Source organism: Musca autumnalis, unplaced genomic scaffold, assembly GCF_047663935.1.
Source record: "Musca autumnalis isolate F117 unplaced genomic scaffold, ASM4766393v1 scaffold_5, whole genome shotgun sequence".
Lineage (NCBI taxonomy): Eukaryota > Metazoa > Arthropoda > Insecta > Diptera > Muscidae > Musca > Musca autumnalis.
Window position 1 is genome coordinate 94,020,411 of NW_027412088.1, and position 15,844 is coordinate 94,036,254.

Consider the following 15,844-nt stretch of genomic DNA (forward strand, 5'->3'; position numbering starts at 1 on the left):
ATTAATTTGTTATTTCAATTTTATATATTTACAAGAGTAATTTTATTAATAAATAGCAATTTTTTTATATTATATTCTTGAGTTTATTTAAACTTTTTATAAAACGTTTCAAAACCGCTAAGACAAAGAAACATGTGTAGGCGTGTGTGTTTTTTATTGCATTTATCATATTTGGAGATGATTGTTAAACCAATCTATATTTTGTTTCATTCATATGATTGGAAGTTAAGCGCATTTTTCATTTAACATCATTGATGTTGTCAATTCCATACAATATCTGTCAAATAAATGACGTAAACTCCCAAAACACTTGCAAGTGCAAGTGTAAAATTCATTTTACAACGACTGCACTTTGCTTTGAAATACTTCGTTGCGTCCTATACTATTGCCTTTTAATTTTAACCGATTTTTGTAGGTAAGAAAAAAATTGTAACAGAATCGAACTATTGATCGAACGAACGAAAATATATGATTTTATGTACCGGAATTCAACTTCCATACAATTCAGTTTTGAGCAAATATGTAAGCTCTGGCAATCAAGGACATCTATATATGTATGTATGTATTTCAAAAATGTTCCAATCATTCTTCAACGAACATTTTCTTCCGACTTTTCCAATAGTTATTGCTAACCTTTAAAGTATGTTAAGCATTATCTCCATTTGCTGCAAATTTGTTTTTTTATGATTATTATTATTATTGTTTTCTAAACTGTATAAGGTATACTATATCTTGAATGATATTTTGTGTATTATAACATTTTGCAAAAAGTAATTTCATTTTATGTATGTATATATGTAAATATATAGTATTTCACAATTGCATAGCAACGATTTGTATTTGGTTTTTATTTTTTTTTATAATTTGTATTTCAATACAATTGTCTTTATATTGATAGGCAGATGGTTCAAAAATTTAATTAGTTTTATTTAATTGTAAAGCAAAAAATAACTAAAAATTACAATAAATAGGGAAGAATATTACAAAGTCAAGAAACTATGATAAATAGTCTTAAAATGGTTATGGGAAAATTATTAGTTAATGTTCGTCAATAATATTTGATAGATTTTCATTAAATATTCAATATCTATAAAATTAAGTCAAGTATTTCATCCTTGAGTTTTCTATGATCATTTTCATTTACAAAATCTTTAACATAGTATTCAATGAGTTTAATGTTGACATACAAATAAAAAAGAATAACAAAAAATAAATAAAAACAAAACAAATTATTTAAAGCACCAGAAATAAAACGAAAAAAATAATAAATCAAAATGTGCGGATTCAAATGAAATGATAAACAAAAAATTTAACGGCTACAAAACAATTTGGGATAGGCGATTGATGTTAGGGGGACTGAACAGTGGTTTCAAGAATATGGGTACGTTTAGGAAGTCACTTCTTCAAGAATATGGGTACGTTAAGGAAATGACTTTTTGAGGTAAGCAACGTTATTTATCTTCTTTTGTGTTTCTCGTTCGCAAATAAGTGTGTCCTCGTACGAAATATTATTGCATGTTGTCTTTATTGATCGGCCTTTGCGGCAAACGATTATTTGTCTGATAAAGATGAATACTTGTACATACTTTTAGGCACCAAAACACTATAATATAACTGAATATTGTCTTTTTACTCAATTTTTGTCGTATTGAACGACCTTGGTGCAGACGGTTAATTGGCTTAAAAATGTGAATACATGCATGCTTTTAGGCGCACACAAAACTACAAAATGTAAGAAAAAATAAGAAAAAGTAAGTAATAAAGTATCAGTCGTCTTTGCCTGGACTTTGGCGGTTACATGAAGGAATTGCCCGACATAGTACATTTTGGGAGTCATTCCTTGTCTATAGTTATCGTACCGATTAGCCATTTTGATTGACAGTAATAGGATTTTTAAAGCTCTTGGGTCGTTATTTCAAGAAGTGTGTTCATACTGCCACGAAAAACAGTTTATCATTATAATCGGAAACATGAAAGATTAATACGCGTGCATACTTTTAGGCGCCAAAAACTATAAAATGTTTAAATGTAACACAAAACACGTGAAAGAAAGTAAAAATAATCAGTCGCCTTTGCCGACAGAGATATACCCTACGACTGGGTGAATTGAGACTTTCATCCACGGACAGATCGAATGTCGACTACAAAACCGAAATCGTTTTACCAATAAACAATTTTTGCAGCGTTCAAAATTTTTTGGCTTTTTTGAAGTATGAATTTCCCAACAAAAATAGCAATTTTTGTGGTATTTATCTTAACGAATATGACTTCCCGAATAAATGCAGACATTTTGCTAATAAACTTAATTTGGATTGAAACGCAAAGCAGTTGAACTTTGCTAGAGGAGGTACCTGAAGGAATTGACCGATATATGTATGTAGTCAATTTTGCAGTCATTCATTCCTATTCTATAGTTATCTCACCGACTAGCCGCTTTAGTTGTTGATAAGAGGATTTTTAGGACTATTGAGTCATTGTGTGAAGAAGCTTGGACTTGTACACGAAAAAATATACATACATCAGTGATGCCAACCATAGTTTTCTGTTGCATTATCTAGGAGGTGTCATTGTGTGAGTGCATGTTTTTTCAATTAGTTGAAATGTTTGTGTAGAGAGAGAAACGTTCACTGAGAGTCCAAGGGGCTTTCTTGGGCATCGCTGACATACATATGTATCAACCACATCTCCGAAGAGACAAGAAAGACTTCTCACACATCAAAGTGTGCACGCCGATTCATATTAGCTCAACGATATGGTATCTACTTTTTATCGCCGAGTCCAAACGACGTGTCTTACGACACAATTTTTAGAGAAGTTTTTCATGGCTGAAACACTCAGGAAATGTAAGCCAACATCAAACTGATGGGATTTGCCAATGCCGAAAGTTTTGATGTTCTAGTCAGGGATCAAGGCGGAGGAGTATACGAATGCACTACGGTGGCTCCCACGAAAAAAATATTTCGCTGTAATCAAAAATACATGGACTCACTTCGATGAACATTTCAAAACAACCTTCGAACAATCCTAAAATTGCACTTCTGAAATTTGTTTGAATTTTTCAGAGGGTGGTACAGGAAGGAGTTGTCGGATTCGATGTACAAAAGACGAACCAATATTAAAAAAAACCAAACCAATATTAAAAAGTGGCGAGTAGAGTCCATAGGACCACAAAGAGTACATTCGGTAAAAATTTCAAAACGATCGCCGAACTGGCCTTAAACTGGACATAAGTGACAAATTTGAACTTTTGTTGATTAGGTACCCGAAGGTGTTGTTATCCCAGGAAGTATGTATGGACTTGCCACCCCACAAATTCAAAATTGTAACGTCGGAATAGGGTCCGAAAGGACAATTTGTTGAAAAATAATCAAAACGAAGCGAGTGCTTCAAATTTTGTGTGGGAGGTAGCCAAAGGCGTGGCCGGTAGAATCCATAGAACGACAAGGAGAAGCTTCCGTAAAAATTTCAAAATGATCCACGAACAGGCCTTAAACTGCACTTAAGTGAAAATTTTGAACTTTTGATAGTTAGGTACCCGAAGGTGTTGTTATCTCAGGAAGTATGTATGGACTTGCCACCCTACAAATTCAAAATTGTAACGTCGGAATAAGGTCCGCAAGGACAATTTGTCAAAAATTTCAAAAGGATCCACGAACAGGCCTTAAACTACACTTAAATGAAAATGTTGAACTTTTGTTCATTAGGTACCCGACGGTGTTGTTATCTCAGGATGTATGTATGGACTTGCCATCCCACAAATAAAAAAATGGTACCGTGAGAATAGGGTCTGCAGGGACAATTTGTTAAAAAAAAAAAAAAAAACGAAGCCAGTGCTTGAAATTTTGTGTGGAATGTACCTAAAGAGTGACGGGTAGAGTTCATAGTACCACAAGGAGTACCTTCGGTATAAATTTCAAAACGATCCTCGAACAGCCTCAAACTGCACTTAAGTGATCATTTTGAAGTTTTTTTTATAGGGAGGTACGCGAAGATTGTGTTCGATATAGATCTTCTGGGAACTTGATGTATGTACGCTTGGAACAAATTTTAAGTTGTGCAAAAATTCAGCCAACATACCAAAACGAGGAGGAGAAGTTTTTTACTACTTTCGAACCCTAACTCTCAAATTATACTCTTCTCTCCTTTAAGTTGCAACAACAGAGACACACAACTAGGGGGGAGTTTACTTTCATGATAGGACTGAAATTTAAAAAAAAATCGATAAAATAGTGGGCACGATAACATTCGGAGACAGTAATCGATTTTTTCCCGAAATATTTCAGGTTCGAATATCGACTCTACCGGTGGAGGGTATAGAAATCACAAGGTTGGGATAAATTTTCTTAAAGTGGAATTTTGGGAAAATTTTTGAAATTCACTGTGGATGGTACCTGAAGACATGGCGGGTAGAGTCCATCCGTCTGTCTGGCTGGTTGGAGCGCACGATAGCTCCCGAACGGATCAACCGATTAGCCCAAAATTTGGCCTTCGTAATATTTCGTCCAAACTTAGTTTAAGTAAGAATATGGGTTGACTCTTTCGGGTACCTCCCACACAAAAAGTCCGGATTTTTACGCTAAAACTGTGGGCGCGATAGCTCTCTAAGGCAGTAACCGTGCTGGTTCATACTTTGCACATCGCAAAATTTCTATCAAGCATAGATGAGGTTCCAATATATAATTTATCGGCCCATACCTTCGGGTACTTCCCATAGAAAATTTCTAAATTTTTGACACAAGTGTAGTTTAGGAACACTTCTCGGATCGTCATGAAGTTCTTCTTCGGATCAACCGATTGAGTCTAAAATTTGGCCTTCATAATATTTTGTCCAAACTCAGTTTTAGTACGGCCGACTTATGGGCCGACTTCTTCAGGTACCTCCCTCACAGAAATTCAGCATTTTTCGCTAAAATTGTGGGCGCGATAGCTCCCGAAGGCAGTAACCGTGTTGGTCCATACTTTGCACAACGTAAAATTTCTACCAGGCTTAGGTGAGTTTCCATTATGAACTCTACAGGTAAACTCATTCTGGTACCTCCCAAAAAATTTTAAAATTTTTGACACAAGTACAGTTTAGGAACACTTCTCGAATCGTCATGAATTTTTTGCAGCATCTTGTGCTTGCGGTCAATTTTACAACGGTACAATTCTTTTCGAGGGCAAGTCCATACTTCCTGAGATAATGTTCCCAAAATGTCTGTGGGCATCAACTCAAATCAATGATGAGCACGAAAACTTGCGAATTTAATATCCGATTTGACCGAAACTTTGCACATTAAATTGGGAAAAATCTTCGGGTACCTGCCTGACAAAAGTTCAACATGTTTGCTTAAGTGACATTTAAGAGCTGTTCGAGGGTTGTTTCCAAATTTTTACGAAAGTACTTCATGTGGTCCGATATAATGTTATTCGTGGGTAATTCCATACTTCCTGATATAAAGGTCCAAAAGCTCTGGTCACGATAACTATCGAAAGGGGTGATTTACATTGGTCCAACCTTTGCTCGTCCTAATACTTCTTTCACACTTAAATCAAGTTCGAATACGGATTATATCCTTCCAGTCCTGTGCAGTTTAGTTTTGAAATTTTTACAGCAGGTAGTCCTCACGGCTCATATTACGACAGTATAATTTGTATCGGTGGTAAGTCAATATGACTGAGATAATTGCCCTATAGCTTTAAAACCATATGACCACCAAGTATAGCTCTTAAAATGAGTCCTCACTGCACAATTGTAATCGTTTTTCTAAACTTGCGACAAATTCGAAGATGGTCTAGATCGATCAACTTCTTCCGGTACCTACCCCACAAAACTTCAAACATTAAGGCATAAGAAAAGGTTCAGACGTGTTCGCGGATAAATTCTAAACTTCTTTCGGATAGTTCTCGCAGTTCCCATTATAACGGTAATGTTTTGGAAAAACAACCTAGACTGGGTTTGCAACTTTTCATTATGTCACAGGCTGAGAGTACATCTCTGTCGTCAAAGCCTACTGATAATTTTTTTTTACTTTTTTATATGGAAGACACACATTTCTCGAAACCACTGTTACTTTGTAGGGAACATAAAAAATAAGCTTTGTGCATTTGTGAAACCAAAGTGATGTGTTTCTCTTAAAAGTAACCGAAAATTTTTGTTCTCTTCTTCTTTTGTGACAAAAAAAATACCAATTGATTTATTGAATTTTTTTCATTTTATTTCAGGACTTTAAATGTCTCTAAGGATGTTAGTGAGTATTCAGCAAGAAATCCCAACCACAGGATTCCCCTCTCACTGATTACTCAAAACATCCATTCCGTTTAGTGACATTTAAAGTCCTAAAATTGTTATAACGATGATTTGGGGGCAAGTCTCCGCGGTGAGGCACTATTCCTCAGCATGCCATAGAAATCAGCCAAACGTATTGCCTCACGCCAACCCGCCTCAACGGCCCCATGGACCGTCGAGAAATAATGATCACTTGTTGCCTCACCGGCAAATTGCACTATGGGTTTATCACAACGTGATTGATTGTATAGAGGTTCCACGGTAGGTTCACCATTTAGAATGGGTTTAGTGGTTACCACACTCAAGGGTTGAGCCAATTCACGGGCACTGGTGCCCACCTCTTCGGTGTACATTGAACGAAACGAATAGGAACCACGGAAATTTTCATTGGTATACCATTTGGACACCTTGAAATTGCTGGGATCGGGTATCTGCCATTGAAGGAATTTCCTAAATAAATACATACAACCATCGAGTATCTCATCGTCGGGCAGTGTTTCCATGTGGCGTCCATTGGCACCAATAATCCAGCCACTTAACAGCCTAGGTTGATTGTGATCACAATAGAAGCCGAAGACATCCTCCAGCCAGGCACGTGGGGTACCACGTATTTCTTGTATATCTTCATCACGCCACAGCATTGTAAAGCCAGTCCATTTGTCGGGCCAAAATTGTTGCGGGAATTCTATGAAAATCTTATTGACGGTACCAAAAGCCAGGCCATCAATGGCCCTTTGTTTTTCCACCGGTAGTTTGGGTTCAAACAAACGCATCTGTTGCTCCTTCAACACACCCAAAGACACTGTCAATATCACATGATCGGCCACAAAGCTGTCACCATCATCACAGCGTATCTGGACACAACAATCATTGCGATTCCATTCAATTTTCACCACACGTTTGTTCAGCAGAATCCTCTTCTCCAAAATGCCCCAATCTTTTTTCAGCTCTCTGGCTCTCATCAGCAAACGCAGGAATTCCACATATCCTTTGTCCTTCCAATTTAACAAAATATCACCTTCACATTCCCAATATTCCAAATATCCCTTACCCGACACATCATCCAGGGTGTCGGAAGCCTCTACAGAATTTTCAAATTTTTTATAATTCTCAAAAAATTCCTTAGCTATCGCCATATCAATATCGGAATTTTCCGGTCGTCTTAAAGCCTCATAGAATTTATTGTTTAAATAACTGCCCAGAGATCCATTGCAGTTGCGCAGTTCCATTTGTCGCGTTACCAGACTATCGTTTACAATATCTTTCAGCCGTTGACTGACATCTTCAGGTACAACTTCACGATTTGAGCGGACACATTGATATGATTCATAGACATCACCGGTTGACTCGAGTAGGTCGTGCTGGTGTGCCAACTCATAGACCATGTTGTCCTTTTCGCCATGGCACCATTGGGCACCCAAGTCAATGACATTATCGGCAAAGGGTATGGTGTGTATGCGACCGCCGATGCGTGATTCAGCCTCTACAATAATGACATTTTCGAAACCATAGTCCAAAAGTTTTGTGGCACAAGCAATACCGGAAGCACCAGATCCAATTATGACTATTTTTGGTTGACTCATTTCCAGCAGCAGCAGCGGCAACCGTCGAAGCAGCAGCACCAGTCTCAAGGTAGAAGTGGGAAGTATAAGTGATGATGTTTCGCTCGTATAAATGAACAAAGGGAAGTGCTGCGGAAAGTCGAAACTAAAGGGAAGATTTAATCTGCAAAGAAAAAAAAAGAGGTAAAGAGAGGATTAGTACTCAATTATAGAGATAAAACGCTAATCACATAAAAATAGTTTATTTTCAATCTCCAGAAGTGCGATTATCTAGCTCTTGTATAGAAGAACCCAACGAATGTCTTCTCTTGTATAAAATACTCTTGCGGTGGTCTTCTGTTGTTTAGAAGACCCCATTGGTCTTCTAAAAAATCCTCACGATGGTCAATTCTTGTAAAGAAGACTCCTATGAATGTATTCTCTTGTAAAGAAACCCCCTTACGAATGGGAAGACCATGTATAGAAGACCCCTACGGGGGGTCTTCTCTTGTATATATGACCCCTGCGGAGGAATTCCGTTGTATAGAAGACCACTACAGAGATATTCTCTTCTATAAAGAGATATTCTTCTGTTGTATAAAACACCCCTACGAAGGTTTTCTCTTGTATGGAAGACCCTTACGAAAGTCTTATTTTGCACAGAGGACACCTACGGAGGTCTTGTCTTGTATTGGCGACCCCTACGAAGGTATTCTGTTGTATAAAATTCACCCCGCAGGTCTTCTCTTTTATAGAAGACACGTACGGAGGTCTTCTCTTGCACAAAAGACCCCTGCGGAGGTTTTCTTTTGTATAGAAAACCCCTTCGAAGCTTTTCTCTTGTATAGAAAATTCTGACGAAGGTCTATACAAGTATAGATGACCCTTACGGAGGTTATATCTTATATAGAAGATTCTCTGCAGGTCTTATCTTGCAGAGAAAATCTCGATGAAGTTCTTCCCTTGTTTAGAAAACCCCTACGGAGGTCTCCTCCTGTATAGAAGACCACTACGAATGTTTTCTGTTGTATGAAAGACCCTCCTGCAGATCTTCCCTTTTAAAGAAGACCCTTACAAAAGTCTTCTCTTGTATAAAAAACCCTTCTGCAGGTCTTCTCTTGTTTAGAAGGCCCTTACAGAGATCTTCTTTTGCATAAAAACCTCTTCTGTAGGTCTTCTCTTGTATAGAAGACCCCTCTACATGTCTCATCTTGTATAGAAAATCACGACGAAGGTCTTCCCTTGTATAGAAGACCCCTACGGAGGTCTCCTATTGTAAAGAAAACGTATATGAAAGTCTTCTCCTGTATAGAAGACTCCTACGAACGTCTTCTGTTGCATAGAAGACTCCTCTGCAGGACTTCCCTTGTATAGAAGACCCCCCTGCAGAGATCTCCTCTTGTAAAGAAAGCGCATAAGAAAGTCTTCTCCTGTGTAGAATACCACTACGAACGTCTTCTGTTGTATAGAAAACCCCTCTGCAGGTCTTCCCTTGTATAGAAGAACCTTACGGAGGTCTTCTCTTGTATAAAAACAAACCCTTCTGCAGGTCTTCTCTTGTATAAAAGACCCCTGCGGAGATCTTCTATTGTATAGGAGACCCCTACGAAGGTAATCTTCTGTATGGAAGACCCTACGGAGAATTTCTCTTGTATAGAAGACCCCTGCGGAGCTATTCTGTTGTATAGAAGACTACAATGCAAGTCTTCTTTGGAATAGAAAAAACCTTCGAAGGCTTTCTCTTGTATAGAAGACCCCTTCGAAGGTCTTTTCATGTGTAGAAAATTCGGACGAAGGTCTTCCTTGTATGGAAGACCCTCACGATGGACAACTCTTATATAGAAAATTCTCTGCAGGATAAAAAACCCATGTGCAGGTCTTCTCTTGTATAGAAGTCTCTTACGGAGGTCTTCTCTTGCATAGGAATACCCTTCTGCAGGTCTTCTCTTGTATAGAAGACCCCTCTGCAGATCTTATTTTGTATATAAGACCCCTACGGAGATCTCTTATAAAGAAAACGCATAAGAAAGTCCTCTCCTGTATAGAAGACCCCTACCATCGTCTTCCCTTGTATATAAGACCCCTCTGCAGGTCCTCCCTTGTATAGAAGGAGGTATTCTCCTGTATAAAAAACCCTTTTGCAGGCCTTCTCTTGTATAGAAGACCCTTACGGATGCCTTCTCTTGTATAAAAAACCCCTTCTGCAGGACTTCTCTTGTATATAAGACCCCTCTGCAGGTCTTCTCTGGTATAGAAAATCTCGACGAAGGCCTTCCCTTTTATAGAAAATTCCGACGAAGGTCTTCCCTTTAAAAGTCCCCTACGTAGGTCTTCTCTTGTATAGAGGACCCCTACTGAGGCATTTTCTTGTATAAAAAGCCACTGCGGTTCCCTCGTATAGAAGACCCCTACGAATGTATTCCCCTGTATGGAAGACCCCTACGGAGGTCTCCTCTTGCATAGAAGACCCCTACAAAGGTATTCTCTTGTCTCCCCTAGAATTTTTTTTTTGTATAAAATACCCTCCTGCAAGTCTCGTATTGAATGGAAGTGTGTCCCTGGGAATCTTCTATTGGGTAGAATACGCCTCTGGTGTAGGTCTCCTATTGATTAGAAAACCACTATGGACGTCTTCTGTTATATAGAATATACCACTGAAGGTCTTCTGTTGGATAGAATACCCTTTAAGAAGTCATCTGTTGTTTTATAGACCCCTCGGGAGTCTTCTCTTGTACATACAGGAGAAGCATAGAAGTTGTTGTTGTATTATATGAAAGACTAGTCTGAAAGTCTTCTGTTGGTCTGCAGGACTTATATTGAATACTTGAGTTGGGCAATTTCGTTCAGGTCTTCTGTTGTACATAAGCCCTTAAGGCGTAATTCTCTTGTAAAGAAAACCCCTCTGAAGGTCTTCAATTTCATAAGTTTTTATAGCCTGTAGCTTTGAACGTTTAGTCGTCTTGGTATCCACGGTAGAAGATTTCCCTAACACCAATCCGAATCCGAACGGTTTGTCTTCAGACACCACTTGTAGATAAGTTTCACATGGCTGAAATACTCAGGAAATGTAGCCTACATTATGCTCAATAATATTAAAGTGATATTATCTCGTCTGTCCCCTGATGAGAATCCTCAAGGATGACGACCTGACGGTGTTTCTAAGCGACGAACAATAACCCAAGAAGTAAGACAAAACGACCTTACATAGAAAGATGAAAAACAATGCCATCTAACCGTGTATAATGGTGATGGTTCTCGGAGGCCTATTCTCCGAATAAACATACCAATGCATCCCAAATATGCATACCTTATAAAAAAAAATTCGCAAATTGATAATCCTCATTCTATTCGCTTTCATAAATAGCTGCCTCAAGTCCTATTCAAACATTCAATGAGCTTAAATTAGTTTAGTTTTTCTTTACACAAAAATCGCATTGAAATAAAAAAGTTTCGGTTTCTAATTGTTTCGACTTTCTTTCAATTTCTTAACTCGCTTTTTGTGCCTGTATGGGTTTTTACAGAGATTCAACAACATTTTCAAGATTTTTATTAAAAAACTAAAAAAAAACGTAAATAAACAGCAGAACGCTGAAACGATTGCATTTCGTCGGATGCCTTAAAATTCATCCGTTGACAGATCCAAGTGCCTGCTCAAATGCCATTTAGTCACTGTTACCAGAAATTGGCGCCCAACCCCGTTTGGATGTTTTTTCTTTATTCAACTTTTGAGAAATGTTTGCCCAAGCCTTCGTGTTTGCCAGCTGTCTTGGTGGCGGGGACAGATGTGTGGTGGTGATGACGATGATGCTGCTGATGTTGTCGACGGGTTATTTTCTTTTCATTTTCATTTCTTGTTGCCATTTTGATGCATTTCCATTTCACTGAATGTGCATAATTTTCCATCATATTATGAACACTTAAAATATTTTGTCACACTTTCCCCCCATTTTGTTGACGTTGGTAGTATTGCTTCAGAGCAATAGCATCGTCGTCATCACCATTTTACGCTTTAAGCGCTCATCATTGTCATAATCCTGGCACAAGCAGTGCCACGACAGCCTACATATAGGCCTGTTCTTCAGCCTTCAACTTGTTAGGAATTCATCATTTTGACTTCTCAACAACAGTGGTGAGTTAAGCCAACAAAACGCTTTATAGTTTTTTCTTATCTACACACACATATGTATTTACAGACAAACCCCTTGCACAATCTTTGGTTATGCCTTCCCAAAATCATGTTGGGGCCACCTTTTGTCCTTTAGTTTATTTTAGTCATCATAAATAACTTGCTTCCAAAAACCAGGTTTTTATACCCATTCATTGGCATCGAAACATATGTTCCACTGTATAGAGAAAAGCCGGAAACTGTAACGTTTTTTTCCCCTTCCTTAAGAAAATTTCTCAAAACCAAAACGGATGTACTTGTAGATGTGTACTTGTTGTAGTATGTAAATGCATATTAAACTGAAAAGGCAAATGGATGGAAGCATATGTAATGAATGAAAATCTTAAAAGAGTAGGATGAAAACGGAAGGAAGATGTGACGTACAGCGATGCTCATAAATATTAACAAGAAGTGTGAAATAGAAAAAATTGAATAATATTTACATATCGTTCATTTACTCAAAGAGATATAGCCCCCATATATTTTCTTTCCCCATTGGGAACCCCAAATGCCAAATGAACATCTTTCCCCGATTTTGCTATGAATCGCTCAATTTCTGATGAATAGCCTTAAATCTGATATGTAATATTTTCTTAGGTCCCTGAATAGGTTCACCGATTTTCGTAAAAATCGGTTCAGATTTGGATATAGCCCCCATTTGAAGGCTATCCGATCAAAATTGACCGAGTTATAGCAAAATCGGGGAAAGATATATATGAGGGCTATACCCAAATCTGAACCGATTTTTGTGAAAATCGGTGTAGCTATTTAGGGGCTTAAGAAAATAACACATATTAAATTTCAAGGTTCTTCGGTCAAAATTGAACAAGCTGTAGCAAAATCGGGAAAAGATAAATATAGGGGCTATATAAAATCTGAACCGATATATCTCAGAAGGTTGCAGGGATGGGCAGAATGTTTTTACACATTTCGCTTCGGAAGAGATGACCAATTAACGGAAACCAAGAGCCAAGGTGGCAATAGCTGGCAATCAAAAGATATACTCTACGAAATATTAAGAATTTATACTTTTTTTTATCAAATATACATTTTTACTTCTTGATAACGGTACTTTGCCCATGTGCAGTTGATGTCAACTTGTGGTACTACTATTTTTTTTTGTTTATAGCCCACCTATCAAATCCCCATCCAAAACTTTTAATATTATCAACAAACTTTTCAGAAAATTTTATTTTAAATGTCGTCCAATTTTCATATGATTATCGCTTTAGATTATCTGGGAAATATTTTTCATAGTTAAAGAGCTATTATTTCATTATGGATGCACATATCGACAAAATTCTTTCAGATTCGTTGTATCGGATGTGTTTACTGTAAGAAAAAAACATAAACATATGTAAAAGTTAACATCACATTTTTTGATTTTTGTCCCCGCGGCAACACTGTGCGCCGTTCGGACTCGGCGACAAACAGTAGGTCCCATATCATTGAGCTAATATAAATCGGGGTGCAGTCATTGATATGAGAGAAATCTCCCCTGTCCCGCCTGCGATGTTTGTGGAACAATTATTATTATATCTGAGGAGCAAACAAGTAAAAAACATTATGTTCGGCCTGGCCGAACTTTTTATACCCTCCACCATAAAATATTCTGAACTAAAATGCAATAATTTTCTATTAAATGTCTAAATTAGATCAAACAATTTATATAAAAATTTGTTCAATTTGTTGGTACTTATATATTGGTGGAAAAGCTTTAGGAACTCTGAAAACCTCAAGTGTCAAATTACAGCTAGTTCGGTTAAAAATTGTAGCTTAGATCCTCAAAATACCGAAAATCGGGGGAGTACCGTTATATGGGGGCTATACCAAAACATGAACCTACATATGTGGACGATTTTTGGTGGAGAATTTTCGGGACCACTGAGAACCTCAAGTGTCAAATTACAGCCAATTCGGTTAAAAATTTTAGCTAAAATCCTCAAAATACCGTAAATCGGAGGGGCACTTTTATTTGGGTTTATTCGAAAACATTGACCTAAATATCTAAATGCTCAAAATATCTAAAATCGAGGGGCACCGTTATAGGGGGTGCGATACTAAAACATAGACGTGTATTGACGATTTTTTATGGAGAAAATTTGGAATCACTCAAGTGTCAAATTACAGCCAACCCGGTTAAAAATTGTAGCTAAAATCCTCAAAAAAACGAAAATCGAGAGGTTCCGTTATATGGAGGCTATACCAAAACATGGACCTACATATGTTAACGATTTGTGGTGGAGAACCTCAAGTGTCAAATTACAGCTAGTTCGGTTAAAAATTGTTGCTTAAATCCTCAAAATAACGAAAATCGAGAGGTTCTGCTATATCCCAGCCAGCAGTTTTTGAAATCTTTAATCAAATTCGAATCTTTTTTGATCCGAAAATGAGTCTTCCCTTCATTAGTTTCGAGTCATTTTTGCCCATTTTCTGGTGGAATATGTAGATCTTCTTTGAATTTCACCTGATCAAGAATATATATACAGTGGCGGACAGCTAATTAGGGACAATAAATTCAGTTTAATAGATTACTCGATTTCATTTAAAATGTGAAGATTTTGATGAAATAAGTTTTGCATATAAGGTATTAGTATAAACACTATCGAGTGATGTCAAAACGTAAGGAGATTCGCCATATGTGGGGAAATACAGACCTCTTTTCTAAAAATGGTCCATATTAGCCTGGCCAGCTAATTAGGGACATTAGTAGTAAAATCAACTTTAAGGTTAATTGATGCACATTTTTATATAATAATTGCTCTTATTAGTTAGTTTATAGTGTATTCAACTGATTTCATGCTTTACCTCCGCCGAAAGCCCTTTTAGGGGGCCGAAGTATTACTATAATCCCTAATAATTTGCTTTAGGCCATATTTTCCGTTAATGCACCAAAAATATGCATATTTTTGGCACACAAAAACAATATTTTTAGTAACCCCAGACATCATTTCGAACCATACACTACAAACTGGTGCCGCATAGCTTACCACAGACCGACCTATAGTGTTATATGTGATCAACAAGGTTTCTTTATCTGCACCCCAAGTGCTGCCGGCTAGGGACTTGAGGACCTTGTTTTCAGTTTGTCGCAGATAGCTGTGACATGCGAGGACGACGTGAATGTAGGGGTCGAATGTGACCCCTAGTGGTCGGAATTCTTTTGCCATCGACCACGACATTAAACTCTCTTCCACCTGTGCCGCACAGTGGTTCAGGAATCGATTTGCCAGGCCAAACCCCAATTTTTTTCGTCACCGATTGTTAATTTCTATACGAGATTCGATAGTAAACATATTGAAACTAAGGACATCAAAAAAATTAGCTCAAAATATTGGAAGGTGTGGGCGTGGCGTGCTCCTAAAGACGATCATTTTTTCGCAATTTTGGAAAATACGTAATTTTTCCAAATTTCTGGAGAAAGAAATATATATTTCTCTTCATAGTTTTTTGTTAGGTAATTAGGACTGTTGCCTTTAAGAACCGTTTCAATAAATTACCGTAGCGTTTACACGAAGTGTGATATTTTATTTTTCCTCAGGTACTAAATTTTAGTCAAATTCCAAATTTAGTGGACTAGAATTTTTAGGGAAGAGCTTAGAACCAAATTTCACAAAAGGATGCCCGAGAGTGTCCACAGCCCATATTTACTTTTGTACCCGTGCCGTTCCGTTCGTTTAACACTTTTTAATTTTTTTTTTAAATTACAGAGGTAAAGATGTCTGTTTTTCCATGCCGTTTCCCATATAAATTATAGTTTTTTATAGAAGTTGACATTTTTTCTATATTTGTTTTTATCAGAGTTATATGAGTTTTATGAAGCATTTTTTTATTTTGGAAAAAAAAATAAATTTTTTAATTTTTTTTTAA

The 15,844-nt window shown here is 37.3% G+C and overlaps 1 protein-coding gene across 2 annotated transcripts in view; it reads right to left on the reverse strand.

Annotated features, from left to right (window-relative positions):
• LOC141386539 (spermine oxidase) overlaps nt 1–15,844 on the reverse strand; it is a 48,142-nt gene continuing 32,298 nt past the window's right edge. For both annotated transcript variants that reach the window (XM_073955194.1, XM_073955195.1), the window contains exon 2: nt 1–7,993. In XM_073955194.1, coding sequence (XP_073811295.1) covers nt 6,328–7,851 — 1,524 coding nt within the window. In that variant the 5' untranslated portion in view covers nt 7,852–7,993 and the 3' untranslated portion in view covers nt 1–6,327. The remainder of the gene's footprint in view (nt 7,994–15,844) is intronic.